Source organism: Phoenix dactylifera, chromosome 16 (assembly GCF_051530095.1).
Source record: "Phoenix dactylifera cultivar Ajwa chromosome 16, Ajwa_hap1_PhDact_Kaust_v1.1, whole genome shotgun sequence".
Lineage (NCBI taxonomy): Eukaryota > Viridiplantae > Streptophyta > Magnoliopsida > Arecales > Arecaceae > Phoenix > Phoenix dactylifera.
In genome coordinates, this window is record NC_143205.1 from 14,635,595 (window position 1) to 14,652,268 (window position 16,674).

Sequence of the window (16,674 nt, forward strand, 5' to 3'; positions counted from 1 at the left end):
TCTTATGAGCTTAGACTACGTGTCATGTTTTCCTTTATTGGATAGGAGAGGTGACAGTCCAAGTACATAGTTTTTTTTTTTTTTTTTTTTGCTAAAACAGATGATTCATATGGTTCCAGTATAGATACATCCAAAAAAGTCAAATAACAGCAAATCACGGAGTACTTTAGACAACTCTCTCTCTCTCCAATCTACAGGTTTTTTCAGGGTAAAGTATGTAGTTATTTTTTAAAAGAGACGCCGGCCCTAGGTTTGGCTTGTGATAACCAATTCACATCTGTTGGAAAAACTATTGCAGGATTAACTAGTGAGAGCAGTTGTAAATGATGAGTTCGTTGAAAGTTTGCTATCCATACATCTTGATATGAAGATCTCGGCAGTCATCAACATATTATATTTTCATGTCAGTTTAATATGCCTTTTTCGCCATATTTTATAGCTTACTACTCTATTGCAGGTCATTGTTAAACATGAACTTGAGAGAAAGCTTATGGGTTTGTCAATGCCAGTGCCCCTATCATAATTGATAGGTGGGACAACATTGAGAAGTATGATCATGAAAAGAGGGCAGCCAAGTTGTTTAAGTGGGGGGTTGGGGTGGAGAGGGCGCAAAATGATCTCACAAGCACCACTTAGTATGGACTAAGATCATAACCAACATGCTTCATCTCATCTACTTGAGTAGGCTTCAATTACTTTGCAACCGTCATGGTTAATGTCTCCCTTTTTTTCAATTAGATTTGTGATATCATCTTTAATCATGCACCCCTCCGGTCTTCTGTTATTATTTAATCGCAAGTTTGGAAGCAAAGCATAAGATACTACGAACATTATATACTTCGCAGGCAGGTAAAGGCTTGATTTTCGGCTTCAATTAAGATCGGAATAGGGCTAAACTATGCTCCTGATCTGACCAGTTAGTCTACGACCGTTTTGTTTGTTAGACAAATTCTTCGACCCATCGTCCTTGCCTAGCGTTGCACCCTAACCTGCTTGGACTTAGATGTATATGTAGCTGATCCACCTACATCCATGTTTTCATAATGCACCTCTAGTTTTTTGATGAACTATACCTATGTCCAAAGTTTGTTGATGTGCTTTGGACTCATTAATGGCTTCCACAAACAAGCAAACTAGGAGGATTTTTCTTGTGTCATGAGAAGGATACAAAATTGGATTGTGCTTCTTTTTTTTTTATTGATGCATTGGATGCAAACAAAAGGTGGACAAGAGGCGCTGGCAATTTTTTTAGAGGCCATATTGCTTGGGATGTAGGAAGTCCTTTGAGGAGAGGAAAGAACATGTCACCATCCTCCTTTTTGCAGCCAGCAAGGCTGGGGCAATATGAAAGGAAGCTGATGAGGAGAAGAAACAAAACGAGACTCTTTTTAAGGGAGCTTGCATTGCAAAGGAGGGAGGGGGTCACTTTCCACTTCATGAGATGGGAAGGGGGGGGGGGAGAGGGCTGGGTAGCCTTCACATGGGAGTTGGGATAAACAAAGCAATCTTTCTGACAAGTCCAAATCATGGTTTTCCTAAACAATTCCACCGGCCCCGAGCATGTCCCCCCCCCTCCCTTCCCTTCCATGCAAAACCCCCCAAACCTCTCTTTTAGCATGGACAAGGGAACAACCCCCATGTTTGGCAACTTCTCTTTTATTAGTTTTGTGTGTCACCCCCTGTCTTCCTCCTCACCCAATGTATGTGTTGTGTGCAGGAAGAGAAGAGAAAGATATATATACATAGAGAGAGTGAGAGTTCATAAAATTGTGATAGCCCAATGAGATGCAGGAGTGTAGAACTCATTACTAAATCCCATCTACTTTATCAATGAGTTTGGTATGCAAAAGGGAAGCTTAGTAGAGATGATTGTGGAAGATTGATGACAAAGAAATGCTAAAGCTTATCACTTGAAGATAAACATCTTAAGATTCAAAAATAAGCAAAGCAATGGCTTAAGCATTGCCATCTCGAGTTTCTTGAAAAGATGTTCTTGGAAAGTACTAACTAGACTTAGACTCTAAATTTTTTATCGAAATACTCATTCGATTGGTTAAATCATCTCATCGATTCAACTCACAAGATTCATCTTTGATTTTAGTTGAATTTATAATTCAATTTTGTTGAGTTAATACAAACAACCCTAATTATTCGAAGAGTCAACGTCTCATACACTAAGCCTTATCTTAAGACCATTTTTTCAGGGTCACATGTATTTAAGCATTTTCTTAGTACATTTAAATCTTATGTTTATGTATTAGTATTTCACTATATCTGTTTATACTCAATATAATTACTTATTATAGTGATTTTATTTTGGTCTAAACGTTTAATTTCTTTTTCTCCTAATGTTCGAGATGCAAGAAAATGGCAAGAAAACCAGGTTAACGGCTGCAAGGGAACAGTGGTGATGGCTAAGGCGACCCAAAACAGCCGGCAATGCTTGGGATTAGACCCATCAATCCCACAGCCCACAGGACTCCGGACCCAGAGACAGCCCCCACACCATTGACAAGACCCATCACTCAAAAGTCCCGGTGTCCCCTCTCATAATTGGCCCTGTGGGCCCCATCGGACCCAAAACCTAAGGACACTGTATCTAAACCACCAAATGTTACCACTAAATCAACCGTTTTAGATGGCCTGTTCTCCATGGCCCCACCAATCCAACGGTCCTTAATCAAACAGCACAACCTTTTACGAACAGCCGCTTTAATTCAAACTATTGCCACTAATAGTCTAATTTGTATGACCGATGGCATTTTAGTGAATATATTTAACGCCAGAGGCTTTTTGACTTACAGTTGCATGCACTTGTCCAATCAAATTCAGTGCATTCTGGATTTGTTTCTTCTTCTACTCTCTCTCTCTCTGCATCGAAAGGAAAAAGTTTAAAGATATTTATTAATGATCATTACTTTCTCTCTCAATTATTAATCAATTGTTATTAACTGGTAGGCTTCTAATTAAACCAACAAAATTGATGCTTATAATATTTAATATGACATTAAGTCAGGCTTCGTAATATTATTGGCAATATGTCGTGGCATCAAAACTCGTGCGGAGAAATCGTGTTGGCGACCATTTAGAGGCTTAACCATGGTTTAAGAGTTAATGATTTCCCCCGTCCCGAGCCAAACATTGGAGGGTATTTTGGGAAACAGAAATTGGAGTAGGGGCATTTTGGTCAAGTTGCTCAGGGGCAAAAAAGCTGGCCATGTAGCGTCGCGATCTGACGACTGTCTCCTGTCCATGGTGGGGCCCACCGGTGGCCGGTCACCGGGCTCCCCGGCGTAGAGCGGGGCGATCAGGGCCGTCCATTCGGTGGATAAGCTCGAGGAGAGGGGGCGCCTGATGAACCGTCCCTCTCATTCTCGATCCCCATTGGCGGTTAGCAGCCTGAGACTGGTGGGGGCCCACCGTGATCGGACGGCCTCGACTGAAGCGAGCACATCGCCCGGAAAGGAAGTCAGCAGATGGACCCCATCGGGAGCTCGGTCCCCATCGTATCTGCAGATCAGGGCCGTTCAATCGATGAGCCCCTCGAACCAAAATGACAAAAATGCCCTTTTACGAAGTGCAGGTCCCACAAGGGTAAACTGGTCATTTAGTTACAAGAACAATATCGGCCGGGATTATCGTATTGGCTGAGATAGCGGGTGATATATCGGAGAATTTACTTCAAAAGTGGGGTAAAAGCTGTTTGTTAAAATGACGTAAATGCTCCTGGATGGAGGATGTCGTCACGTGGTAAATGCGAGGGATACGGGGGTATTTTGGTCAGGAGGGGAAACTGCCATGATGATGATATTTTGGGCTGGGAGAAGCCTTTTCTCTTTTATTTTTTGGATGTTATTCTAACATCTGACAGAGTTTCGAGTTTTGAGCACTGCTCACCGTAGTGACTCATGAGAAAGATAAAGGAAATTAAATAACAGGCAGATACTTTAATATATGTATGAACTAAATAAAAATTTGGAAGAAAAGAATAAATAGTTTTAAATTAATATATATTCGTTAAAAAACTAAGGAAAATAAAGGGGAAAGGGAGGATGTGGGGTGGCAGAAATCTTTGAACCCGGAGAGAGATGAATACACCCTCTCGGAAGGAAGAAAGAAAATAATTATTTATTTTCAAAAGTTAAAAAATAATTTTAAAATGAAAGGAAAATAAAAAATAAGACGAGGTCTAGAGAGAGAGAGAGAGAAAGAAAGGGGAGGAGAGGGAAGCACTTTACCACTTTTTTATGTTGCACGCATCCATAGCACCAGGGAGGGAGAGAGGGAGAGAGAGAGAGAGAGAGGAGAAGGATACATAGTACGGCTTCTACGCCTACAACCTCTTTCATCTCCTACAACTCCATCGACCCGGAGACGAGAGGAGGGAGAGAGAGAGGAAGAAGAAGAGGTGGGGAAAAGATGAGGAAGACTTAGGAGGGAGAGAGCGAGAGAAGAACAGAGAGGTGGAGAAGTGCCCTGTGAGATTGGAGAAATCCATTATTCCCACTACAAAATAACTATTACCCTCCTATAGTTGGACAGGTACATACAAACAAAACAAATAACCCAAATATAAAGCCAAAGTCCAGATCTTCATTATCTCTATCCAGTAGTCCTACTACCGCTGCTACTGTTCTCAAAACCTATATCATAATAGCGAGAGAGAGAGAGAGAGAGAGAGAGAGAGAGAGGAAGAAGAAGGTGGTGGGAGTTGGAGTTTGGGGGCTAGAGGGCTTTTGTATGTGGTGGAGAGGTATTAGATGAGGGGGATGCCCTTTAGTCTCCAAGAGGAGGGGGCCTTGGAAGTCTTAGTAGGAGGGGAAGAGAAAAAGAGCCTCTTTTGGGGCAGCGGCGGCGGTTGTGGGAACAATAAGAGGCGGAAGGGACAGCCGGAGGGGTCGGAGCCTCGGTCGGTGCTGGATAATAGAAGGAGTCCTAGCCCCCCAACGTCCACCTCCACCCTGTCTTCCTCCCTGGGCGGCGGCGGCGCTTCCTCCGACACCGCCGGCGTGGCGGCGGTCTCCGACAATCCCGGCCCCCGCAAATGGCCCCCCGCCGCCGCGTCGGGCTCCGCCGCCATCCCCTCGGCGGAGGAGGCCAGGAAGGAGGAGTGGGCGGCCGAGCTCCAGCCCATCCCGGCCGCCGCCATGGAGAGCGGTGGCGGGAAGTGCGGCGGTGTCGGCCTTGGCGCGGTGGAGGACTGGGAGGCGATGTTCTCCGAGTCTGCCGCGTCCCCTGGCCAAGAGCCGAACTTCCTCCGCTGGATCATGAGCGACATCGACGACGCCGCCGGACTCAAGCACCACCTGATCCCTCCGCCGGAGCTGGACTGCGGCAGCAGCTCCGCCGGAACTTTCGGCCTTGTCGATCCGGGCTTCGGCCTTGACCCCATTGGCGGTCTTGGTGGAGGAGCAGTGGCCCCGATCTCCTCCTCCAATCCGTCTCCATTCGCCTCCTCTGCTACATCCGCCGGTGGATTCGGCCTCATTAGCTGCAGCAGCGGCAGCGTCAAAGTTCCCACCTTTGGGGTCGGGAACACGCCAAACACCGCTGCTGTCTTCCCTCCGGTGCCGGCGAACAGCCTCCCGCTGCCGCTTTCCCTGCCGCCCGGCGTCTTCCACCAGGATCCCGTGGAGGAGAAGCCGCTCCTCTTCGGCCCGAGCCTTCTTCTCAGCCAGCACCAGCAAGCTCAGGCGCCGCAAAACCCGGCCTTCTTCCTTCCCCTCCCCCACTTCGACGCCCAGCCGCCGGTCCACCTCCTCCCGCCCCAGACCAAGCGCCACCACCCACTATCAGTCGACCAGATGGCCCCAAAGTCCCCCTTCGCCTCCTCCCCTGGCCCCGAGTTCTTCCTCCGCCGCGGCCAACCCCAGCCGCAGCCCTTCCCGCCGCTAAATGTCGCTCCTTTCCACCTTCCGCAGCGCTCGAAGGTGGCCTCCGGCGGAGAGGCAGCGGCGACCGCAGCCGCCGCCGCGCAGCAGCAACACCAGCAGCAGCACCAGCAGCAGCAGGCATTGGTCGAGCAGCTCTTGAAGGTGGCGGAGCTCGTCGAGGCCGGGAACACCGTTAGCGCCCGTGGGATATTGGCGCGGCTCAATCAGCAGCTCCCCTCCCCCGTGGGGAAGCCCCTCCTTCGCTCTGCCTTCTACTTCAAGGAGGCTCTTCACCTCCTCACGTCCCCCGCTGCCCCCAACCACCCTCCGTCCCCTCTCGCCACCCCCTTCGACGTCGTCCTCAAGCTCGGCACGGTCAAGGCCTTCTCCGACGTCTCACCCGTTCTCCAGTTCACCAACTTCACCTCCGTCCAGGCCCTCCTTGAGGAGCTCGAAGCCGCCCCCCGCATCCACGTCGTCGACTTCGACATCGGCGTCGGCGGACAGTGGTCCGCCTTCATGCAGGAGCTCGCCCAGCGCCGCTGCACCGCCGCGGGCGCCGCCTCCCCTTCCTTAAAGATCACAGCTTTCGCCTCCCCCTGCTCCCACCACCCCCTCGAGCTCCACCTCACCCGCGAGAACCTTGCCCACTTCGCCGCCGACCTTAACATCCCCTTCGAATTCAATCTCCTCAGCCTCGACCCCTTCGACCCCTCCCTCCTCCTCAGCCTATCCTCCGCCAGCGCCGATGAAGCCATTGCCGTCAACATCCCCGTCGGCTCCGCCGTCCACCCGCCCGTCCCCACCCTTCTCCGCCTCGTCAAGCAACTCTCCCCAAAGATCGTAATTTCCGTCGATCACGGCGGCGACCGCAGTGACCTGCCTTTCCCCCAGCACTTCTGGCATGCTTTCCAGTCGTACACTGTCCTCCTCGACTCCATCGACGCAGCGGGCACCAACCTGGAGTCGGCCAACAAGATTGAGCGCTTCTTGGTGCAGCCGAGGATCGAGAACGCCGTGCTGGGCCGCCACCGGAATGCCGACAAGCTGCTCCCCTGGCGGACACTCTTTCCCTCGGCCGGCTTCGTGCCGGTGCAGTTCAGCAACTTCGCGGAGACGCAAGCCGAGTGCCTCCTGAAGAGGGTGCAGGTGAGGGGATTCCATGTGGAGAAGCGCCAGGCGTCGCTGTCCCTCTGCTGGCAGCGCATGGAGCTCGTCTCGGTGTCGGCTTGGAGGTGCTGAAGGAGCTCCCTTATCACAGGCATGTTATTAAACTGAAGTTAGTCTCACTATCTCAGGCCTTAGACCAATTGCAAATTGTGGATGTTCAATGGTGGCAACTTGTTTTGTTGTCGAATATGACATTATCTTTCCAGTAGTTGCTCTCCACTTGCTTGTCATGTTGTTTCAGATACAATTTAACAAACTGGGAAGTCCGTATAGTTCTAGTTTCGCCTTCTTGTGATCGTTTTGGACATTGGTAGTAATGTTTATTATGTTCTCTTGACGTTATCTAAGAAGCAGTTTTTGCTTCTGGTTCATGTGGATGCACACTTGACCTGAAGGATAGCCGTTGGCTGCGGAGTTTAACACCCTAGAAAAACTTCAATTAAATTGACAAATTGTGGATGCAGCATGGGATAATTTTCTAGTACTCATCATGCATTGTTAGTGATTTTACTGCTCATTTCGATATTCTAAGTACTGATTCAGTTTCATCTGAAAACAAAGTTGTTATGGTCGCATTGATAGGTCATTGCCAACTGTACTGTTCTGTCATTGGTTTTATGCATTTACTTCATATTCACAACTGCTCATGATAAAAACCTTATTGATGGTAGAAAAGAGCCACCTGTGTTTCTGATCAAATTTATCACTATTCTCACTTTCTCGGGTCTTGCTTGCGGTTGAGGAAAAATTATGGCTATAATGTTCGTAATTGTGTCTCGATATACTAGTTATAGGGATTTGCATTAGTCTTCCCTTGTTTCTTTGAATGACCCATGCAAAAGAATGGTGCTTTGCTTTGTTTAGTACAGACATCAGGCCTACCAAATAATTTTTGGGAAGTTTTGTAGTGTATTCGGAGTATTATCTGTTTCCTAGCAGAGACTGCCTCTTCAAAATTGGTGACTTTGGATTTTCATGTCTGATGAGTAGACTGGCTCAGTGCATATCATTGTTACCATCGACCATTCTATCATTCCTTACCGGAACAATTTGAAATGTGTATTAGCATTAAATGGTTTTTCCTTTGGTCCATGTTCTTCCATCATTCGTACAGGAAACCTTTGTAAAGAATTCATGGAAAAGTAGAACTTACTGAAAAATTAGAATGGAATGGTGCTGCCGCCGAATGATCTGAATTTATTTGTTCGCTTGTTGCGTCAGCTGTCAAGAATCATTCTCAAAGTTGATGTTGCTTTTGTGGTCCTCTGAGGGTTGAAAGTTGCTTGAAAATGTTGTCTGAGAAGGTTATTCTCATTTGGTGTTGTGGTTTCTTGATCCTGTTTTTGCCTACTTATGTTGGTGATTGTGTCACATTTTATGCTGGTTTTAACCTGTTCTGTACTGACCATTTAATGCCAGCCTTTGTATGAGTAGGCCAAGTCTCTTTTTTCACTATTAAGTGGGTTGGATTAGGTGACACCTACCAAAACGACCAGCAGACATTTATTACACCCATATAACTTTTATATGATTTCCTGTCCGAATCACAAGCTTCTCGAGTATTTACAGGGGCATGTCTTCTAAGCTCTCAGCCGATGTTTATCTCCTTCTTCCGACGCAGGTGTTTTTCATATCAAGCATACATTTTTGCAGTATTGGGGATAAAATCTTTTGACAGTTGAAACCTTTGTCCTGTTTCAGTTAAGGAACCCATTTCTGTGTTTTACTCTCTGCATTACTCTTTACTTTCTTGTTTGGTGCATCAAAATCAGCAACAGCTCTGGTAATATGTCGTCAAAATTTGCTTCAAGTGCTGCTGGTGGTTTCGAAGATAGTGTCTCATTCTTAGTACAGTTTAACTCAAAGTTGTAAGGTATGGTTCATGGTTTCCATGACTCTAAAGATAACAAACTCGATAACTTTGGGTTGCTGGAAAAAAATTATTAACATTGTGGTCAAGGTTCTAAATCTGTTTGAGTTCGAATTATAATCCTCTAAGAGACTGATGTTAGTCCTCCAATCTTTTGGAGATTACATTCTTTCATGTGAAGCATTTGTCCCTTTCATTCTTATGCCTTAGTACGATAGCAATCGACATGAAAATCAAATTCTTTGGTGCGGCAGAATGCATTCTTTCTTTAGAGTCATTCACCAATTCTTCTTGTGATTTAGGTAGGCCTCTCTGTCATTACTAGCATCATGTGGGTCTTTGTTGTTGTAGTCTCTTTATGTGCTTGCTTTATGTTTTACTACATACATCTGCAGTATTGTTGTATGTTTACTGTGGTTAAGGTGTTCGGTTGGAGTCCATCCTGGAGCACAGTACGATCGAACGACCATTGGTGAGTCAGTTGCATGTTATGCATGGCTCCACAATCGTCCTGCCTCAATACAAGGGTTATGATCTGGCGTCCATATTTGCACTTGGTACAAAAGAGTCACACCTAGACATCCAAATTAATTAAATTAATTATGATTCATGGCATTATTTTAGAGTTAACTCTGTTGATCTGTCACATGGTCTGTGTCTCTCCTCACATGTTAGGTTTAATATTTCATTCTTTCTTTCATCATCTGTTGGTGCCTCCTACCATTAGTTTATGCATCTCTTCCTTTCAGTGGTTCAGACGCTTGTTTATCTTTTAATTGTAAAGAAAGCATAGGAGATTTAAAAAACTAGAAATCCCATGTTGCAGGTGGAATGGAAGTCTTGAATCTTCTATTATCATATGTTACTTAGGTAACTAGATAAATTCCATGCCAACATGCCCTTGAATGTGGACAAAATCAACTCTTATTTAACTTCAAATCCCACCCATCATAATCTCTTGTGTCTTCCTCCCTCGTTTTTAAAAAATGTGGTCCTGCCTTCACTTCAAACCATTCTTTAATCAACTCCCATATGGCCACAGTAAAGCTCCTGCCTTCACCTTCACATTTCTCTAATGCTGAAACTCTGAAGCCTTCTAGGATTTTGAGTACTGAGGCTTTAGGAAGAGGACTCATACACACAATCCTATACACCTCTTGTTTTATGATTTTCAATACCCAATGGCAGGAGGAGCATTCATATTCACAGACCAGCCATTATGAAATTATGGGACCACAGCCAGCATTGAGTGGGAGAAGTGATGGTGGTGGAGTCTCTCAATACAAATGGCTTATTCTAAATGAGATGTTTGGTAGGGACCGTATTCTTGGGAAAGCTGGGATGAACAAGGGACCTCAAACTTCCATGAAACAATAACTATCAAACAGTACAGATACCTTGCATGGCATGCAGGCAAATATAAAGAAAACTTAGAGAAGCCCAGGGTCACAAGATCCCTGGAAATTTGTTCCTTGCTATTTAGGGAAGGCACCCTAGAACTAAAGGATTTATTACCCGAAATGAGTTAAGGTTCAAGATGTAATGACAAATTAAGAAGAGATCTTCTTTCAGGCGACGCGAGGGGTGAGCCTGACTTGGATTATCTAGCTATGATTGTGCTCAATGTGCAGCTCGAATTGGCTTATTTCATCTGTCCTAAGGCAACCACACTTATCCATTTGGTCCATGCTTGGGGGCATCCTAGCTTCAATGCCAAAGGGGACCAGTGAGTGCTGAAAGAAAGCAAATGGGATCCATTCTTTGCTGGTATGGTCCATTTATGGAGACTAAAGCTAATTGTAGGGAGTTCTAGATGTGTTGTGCTCGCTGAAATGGGCTCATCTGGATTGAGCTGTGTTAGATTTTGCTATGGTGATTTCTGCAAGGAATTGCAACGATTTTATATGCAGGAAATCCATCATACGCAACTGTTCATTATTCGAAGGAAGAAGGCTTTTATAAAGGTATTTAATTCTTGATAGAGGTGGTTCTCCAAGAAAGTGTCACATAATGATGAGGATATGAGCTATCAAATAAGCTCTTCTCTCCTTTTTTATCTTTATGCTACATGCACGCACAATGCACATTTAGTGGAAGGAAATGTTTGATGGATGGTTGTAATGCCAATGATCAATTTACTTGGAGTTCATTTGATGAATATACCTCAGATTTAATACGTGTTTCTTCAAATTTTTTTGTTTGTTTGTGATTTATTAGAGTTTATATAGAGACGTTTATTTATAATATAAGAGGATATGAAAGGAGTTTGAGGTTATAAAGGATATAAAAGAAGGGTATGGGGTATGGAGTAGTTTTTTTAAAGGTAGTGAACAGGAATTGCTATTTGGTAATGGAAGCACACGCCATTGTTTCATACAAAAGGCTTTTCGAATGTTCTTAGAGTTGGGATTAGTACTAACTGAAAGGCTCTGTTTCAATTTTATGAAGATAATTTTACAAAATCAAGCTACTCTAAATTTTACCAATTATGTTTCTCAATGAGGGTGAAAAGGCAAAAAAGACAGCATATTATCAAGTGTGGTTTTGGTAAGTGTATTAATTAGGTTGCAATGGCCATGTCCAATAGATTCATAAATAAATAAAATGAGCATATCAACTGTGCTTCTTGATTTTTAACCCCCCATATGAAGTGAGTAAATCATTGTATAAGAAGCTAGCATAGAATTCAATTATTTTAACCACTTGTTTCATAAAAGAGATTTATAAATGATAGGCTATATGATACCTCTAAATATTCTTAGCCTCCAAATTTTGGTGAGGACGGGATTTAAGCATGGATTTTTGATACAACAATCAAGAAAAAATTTAGTAAAGAGTAAAATTATAAGAGAAAAAAAGCAAATACTGATTTTTCAGAAACATATCCTCCTCTTGTTGAAAGTGGTATTATATTTTTTATATGATCATGATGCAATGGAGCAAATAGGCAAATAACTCCACCTGAAAACATTTACATACATACTTTACCACTACATGATTAATTTAAGCATCATGAGGTCTTCCTATGCTCTCAAAAATGCCCACCTCTACACCCCCATCCATCATGCCATGTTCATGTCAGTCGAACCTCTCCTACGTGTCCTAGCATGATTTAAACTTCAAAATAAAACCATTTTGATCCCACACTTTGGCCACCCTTTGATCCCACACTTTGTTCATGTTCAATTGTATTTCTAGGTTTGTCTTTTCGAAAAACCGATCATCTTTTTAGGCCTCGAGATTGCAGGTGAATGCCATTGGCAACATTGTATTCCTATCAATTTGACCTTCTCAAATATAAACTTATTGGACAATTTTTCAACTCTCTTCCATCCAAACTCTCTCTCTATACATATATATCATGAGCTTGAGAGTATACTAAACCTATGTTACAGAGAGCATAATGCCCAAGGTGAAAGCAAGAACTGCTATACTAAAGTGATGTCTCAACTATTATTATTATCATTTTATATCAATTTACCTTCATTTAGTGCTTGAGACGATCCTCGGATCATACAAAATAAAGTCAACATTAAATTTCCTCAGCAATTATGGCCTTGATGTCACACCAATGACATCTTATTATTTTCTTTGATGCATAAGATGGGAACCAACACATGTTATTAGAATGGCCAATTTGTTAAAGCCAATGCTCTTTGTGCCAAAATCCCGTCATTAAACTTTTGTCCTTTTTATCTTTGTTAAGAAAAATCTTTGTCCCTTTTCACGTAATGCCATCACTTTCAACAATGCTCATGAATTCAAACCCACTCATTGCCTTCCTGGCCGAATCCAATGAACCCAAACAAGCAACTATTGCCGTAACAAATTTAGTTTTTTTCTCATCCACATTCTCGTTGGAAAGGTCAATAAAAGGTGGTCATGATCACTCTCAAGCATAAAGGTGACAACTGAGAGAGGTCTGGGTTTGAACTACTGGTAGTTAGCTCAACCCTAAGGTTTCAAACTTTAAATATCAAAGTTTTAAGTGGCAGTTGAGAACCCATCAAACAAGAAAATTTAGGAAAACCTTTGAATGGGGAATCATGAGATAGAAGGTTGTCCCTTTCGCTATCTTGCCATGCCTTCCTTTAGTCACCTCAACACAAGGGAAAGAAGGGGAGAGATTCTTAAAGAGAGAAGCAAAGAGGGGACAGAGAGAGATATCGAGCTGAGCTATGGCCATCATCGGATCGGCATTCGACGGTCTTCATGATGTCGATGGTTGGTGTGAGATCTAACAATTTTTGATGATAAAGAGCTCTAAAGGTGGGCCTCCCTTTTAAAAGTATTAATGATAAGAAACTTTTCGTCACATAAAAGGAGAGTGGGAGATGAGCATTTAGAGGAAAACTTTAGTCATTGAGAAGCCTCCTTAGGGTCTGGGGTTTGGTTCCAATAACAAGTGTAATGGAGTCAGCCGGCCTTTTTGCCTTGCTCCCTACCTACATCCACCTGAAATGGCCAGAAAGCCAATTGTGTGCTGACTCTTTTATGTGGAAGTCCTGATGACCCTAAGAACCTGCCTCACATGAACAAGTAACTTAGCTATACTGAATTTATGTCACCTAAGTTAAAAAACAGTGGCACCAAAAAATTTAAAAAAAATCAAAAAAAATACATGATTACCATTTATGAGCAAAAAGTTTAAATTAGGATAATATAATTGAGCCCCAATGTTTTAATCCCATTTTCTAATGGATCGAGAGCTTAACTAACTAATACATTCAAATGTATAGCGTAGACCTAAGTAGTAATTTTACCATGGTCACTAGTTGGCGCAGCTGAGGTTGCAGCATTAGCTGAAATCGCAAGGTCTTTTTACATTTTTTTCTTTTTTTTTTTCCTAAAAAGGAGGCGCAAATGCTCCTCCGAACTTCGTAAAGTAAGTAAAGAGTTTATGGAAGGCCTTGGAAAGGCTGACAGAAGGAGATTATAGGCAAGAGATTCAGAGTGTCATGAAGCAGAGGTTTCTGCTATATTTCAGGTGTAGATATAATGGTTGGTTACTAGTTTACAATAAGGCAAATGCCATGCATTGAATCTGAAGCTGTACATGAGCTACGGATCAAATTATATCCATTCCATTTCCTTTACTTCTCACCGATTGGTTGTGATTTTCAAAGGAGAAATTTGTCCCTCTTTCACTCATTTTAGATAGGTAGAAGTAGATAAAATTCCAATCATATAATTTGTAAGTGCCATATCATTGTAGTATCTTGGTCCACAACATCTTGCAAAATCATTCTTCTAATCTATGCACGCTTAGAACCAAAGTTCGCCATCTCAGTACCGGATCCTGCACCGGTGCCGTACTAGCACAATATCAATACAGTATGGTACGAGATTTTTTTAGCATACCGAAGGTCAGTACGCCATCCGTACCGAATAACGGTATGGAACCGGTACAGTCTGTACTGCCTAGTTTGGGCCGGTACGGCATGCCTTGTTTAAAACAATGGTAAGTGTCAACACCGTCCAAATAGTTATTAGACTCATACAATTTGTCCCAAACAACACAACCTTCATAAATTATTTTCAACAACTTTTTATCAAATTAACATTAATGGCGTATACCTAACCAACAGTGTTTATCTCAGCTCGTTGGCACCCTTCTCCTAAGTGCTCGTATAGGGAAGAAGTTCCATTTTCAATCCTGGTAGGGGCACTCCATCCTATTTTTTAGAAAAATCGCTCATCACCATCACTTAAAGATTTGATGCTAAACTTGTGAAACTCTTTTATCTCTGGCATTCCAAATTCATCTTAAAGAACTAAAATTTGTGCTGGAAGTTTGTCTCTGATGCAAGATTTGCTACATCAGCCCTGACCAAGGCACCACCAGATTTGATGACATAAAATTAACACCAATGATGGAACATGAAATTGATCAACTTTCATGGGCCCCTTCGATCAAATGATTGATGATACAGGGGTCCACCAAATTGGCCTCAAAGTGACTGGTCCATCGCCCGAACGGACGGTGGTGATTGAGATCGCCCACCAACTCTTTGGTGGACAGGCTCACTTGATCTCCTTGACAGTGAACCAGATCCAATGGAAACCAACCCAAAAGCAAATCCTGAAGGCCAGCGGTTGAAAGAGATCAGATTCAGATGAGATAAGCTAAGGAGGGGCTCTCATTTATGTGCGTGTGCCGAGAAAAAAGAAAAAACAAAAGAAGAAAAAAGAAAAAGTTGGATTGGGTTGTCATCACATAGCCCTTTAGCCCACTCTTTTTAGATGCTTTGCCACCACAATCTTCTTTGCTCCTCTTTCACCATATACACAATCTAAGACTAAATCTGTAGCTTAAGATATGTAGTTTTATTTGTCTGCGTAGATCCAACGCATTCCTTCTTCTCCACACATTTCCCTCTCCTAACCCATAATCAAAAGGCTGCACTCATGCGTGTCAAAAGGTAGCAAGGTGGGGACCTCCTCTTATTTTTTTTCAACTCCTTCACCTTCAAGACTGCTCTCCACTCCCACCTTGACATGGGTCCTTCAATTTTCCAACCAAATGTTGGTGGAAATAGTTTTTGCTTATGAACAAAAACTTCTTTTAAAAAATTATGTGCTGTATTATATGATAAATTTCAATTTAAATCTCAGCTGATGAAGCCGATTTTTATTTGATTTTATGGAGTTTTTGGTGCTTATTTCTAAGTCCAATACTAATTTTCAGTTGCAACATTAATCCAGGATATCAATGACATAAGTGAGAAGAGATATGAAAGAAAGGTAGCCATTAGAAGATTTATTTTTACCATTGCTAACTTATGTTTATGGCTCATATGAAGCATGCAAGCCTCTTTTAACATTCCTAACTTAAGTTCTTAATGTTTGTTCTGTAGAGGTCATTATGTAAAAGTCAAAAGTATTAATATTCTGTGATACTTTAGAAATATGACAAAACTATGTTTTATATATATATATATATATACACACACACTTATATTTTCCTAGTGATTTTCATGTGTTTAGGATTTTGGGGAAAGTCAATTTCAAAATTTCTTGCCAAAACTGCCTTCCAAGGGGCAACCATGACTCCAAGTTGTCGTACATAGTGAAGTGGCTCAGCTGACCTTTGTATGACTTACTTGGCTAGCTTCCAAATCAGGGGTGTTTCTTCCTTTTCTTCCAACCCCCACACCCTGTAACATGTTCCCTTTTTTTTTTATTGATTAAAGTAAAGGTTGGGTCAACTCCAGCAAACACTAACTCATGTCACCTCTTGGGTCCTTTCTTTGATCTTCTCTATAATTTCTTATATTTCTAGTTGGATGGGGGGGGGGGGTTGTCCTCTGTCCTCTCTAAATGTGGTCATGTTCATTTGTCCCTTTAAAGCCAATGCGTCAAACTCCTATCATTCTGTTTCCTATGATAAAGAGTGGGATTAGAAGCCATCCAGGGAGAGAATTCCACGTAGAGCTTTCAAAGCACTTTCGGTCCTCATGTTAAATGGCCCTTGTGTGCTCCCATGTTAGTCCCAAGTCAGCATTGCTAACATCCTCTACTTCATCCTTTGCCTTTTATGGGAGGCTGGATTTAGAGCAAAGGATGGAACCAAGCAATGATATCACCCAAGTTGCTCTCTGTTTTTCTGAATGTACCAGAACTAGAAGAAAAGAGATTCAACTATTACCAAATGTTTACCTCATAAACATTTCTCCCAGATAATTTTCCCTCTTGACATAAACCATAACCATCTAACAGGCAAAATGAGGCTCATTGTTCATGGAAAGCAGAGCTGAGGAG

At 42.9% G+C, this 16,674-nt stretch overlaps 1 protein-coding gene across 1 annotated transcript; it reads left to right on the top strand.

Annotated features, from left to right (window-relative positions):
* Nucleotides 1-4,240: 4,240 nt before the first annotated feature.
* On the top strand, nt 4,241-7,385 carry LOC103712252 (uncharacterized). The gene has a single exon (XM_026806639.4). The coding sequence runs from the start codon at nt 4,761-4,763 to the stop codon at nt 7,113-7,115; it is 2,355 nt and encodes a 784-aa protein (XP_026662440.4). The 5' UTR covers nt 4,241-4,760; the 3' UTR covers nt 7,116-7,385.
* Nucleotides 7,386-16,674: the final 9,289 nt, after the last annotated feature.

What these genes read in the sequence shown, in the direction of transcription:
- LOC103712252 (XM_026806639.4), top strand. Translation starts at nt 4,761, where the DNA reads ATGAGGGGGATGCCCTTTAGTCTCCAAGAGGAGGGGGCCTTGGAAGTC.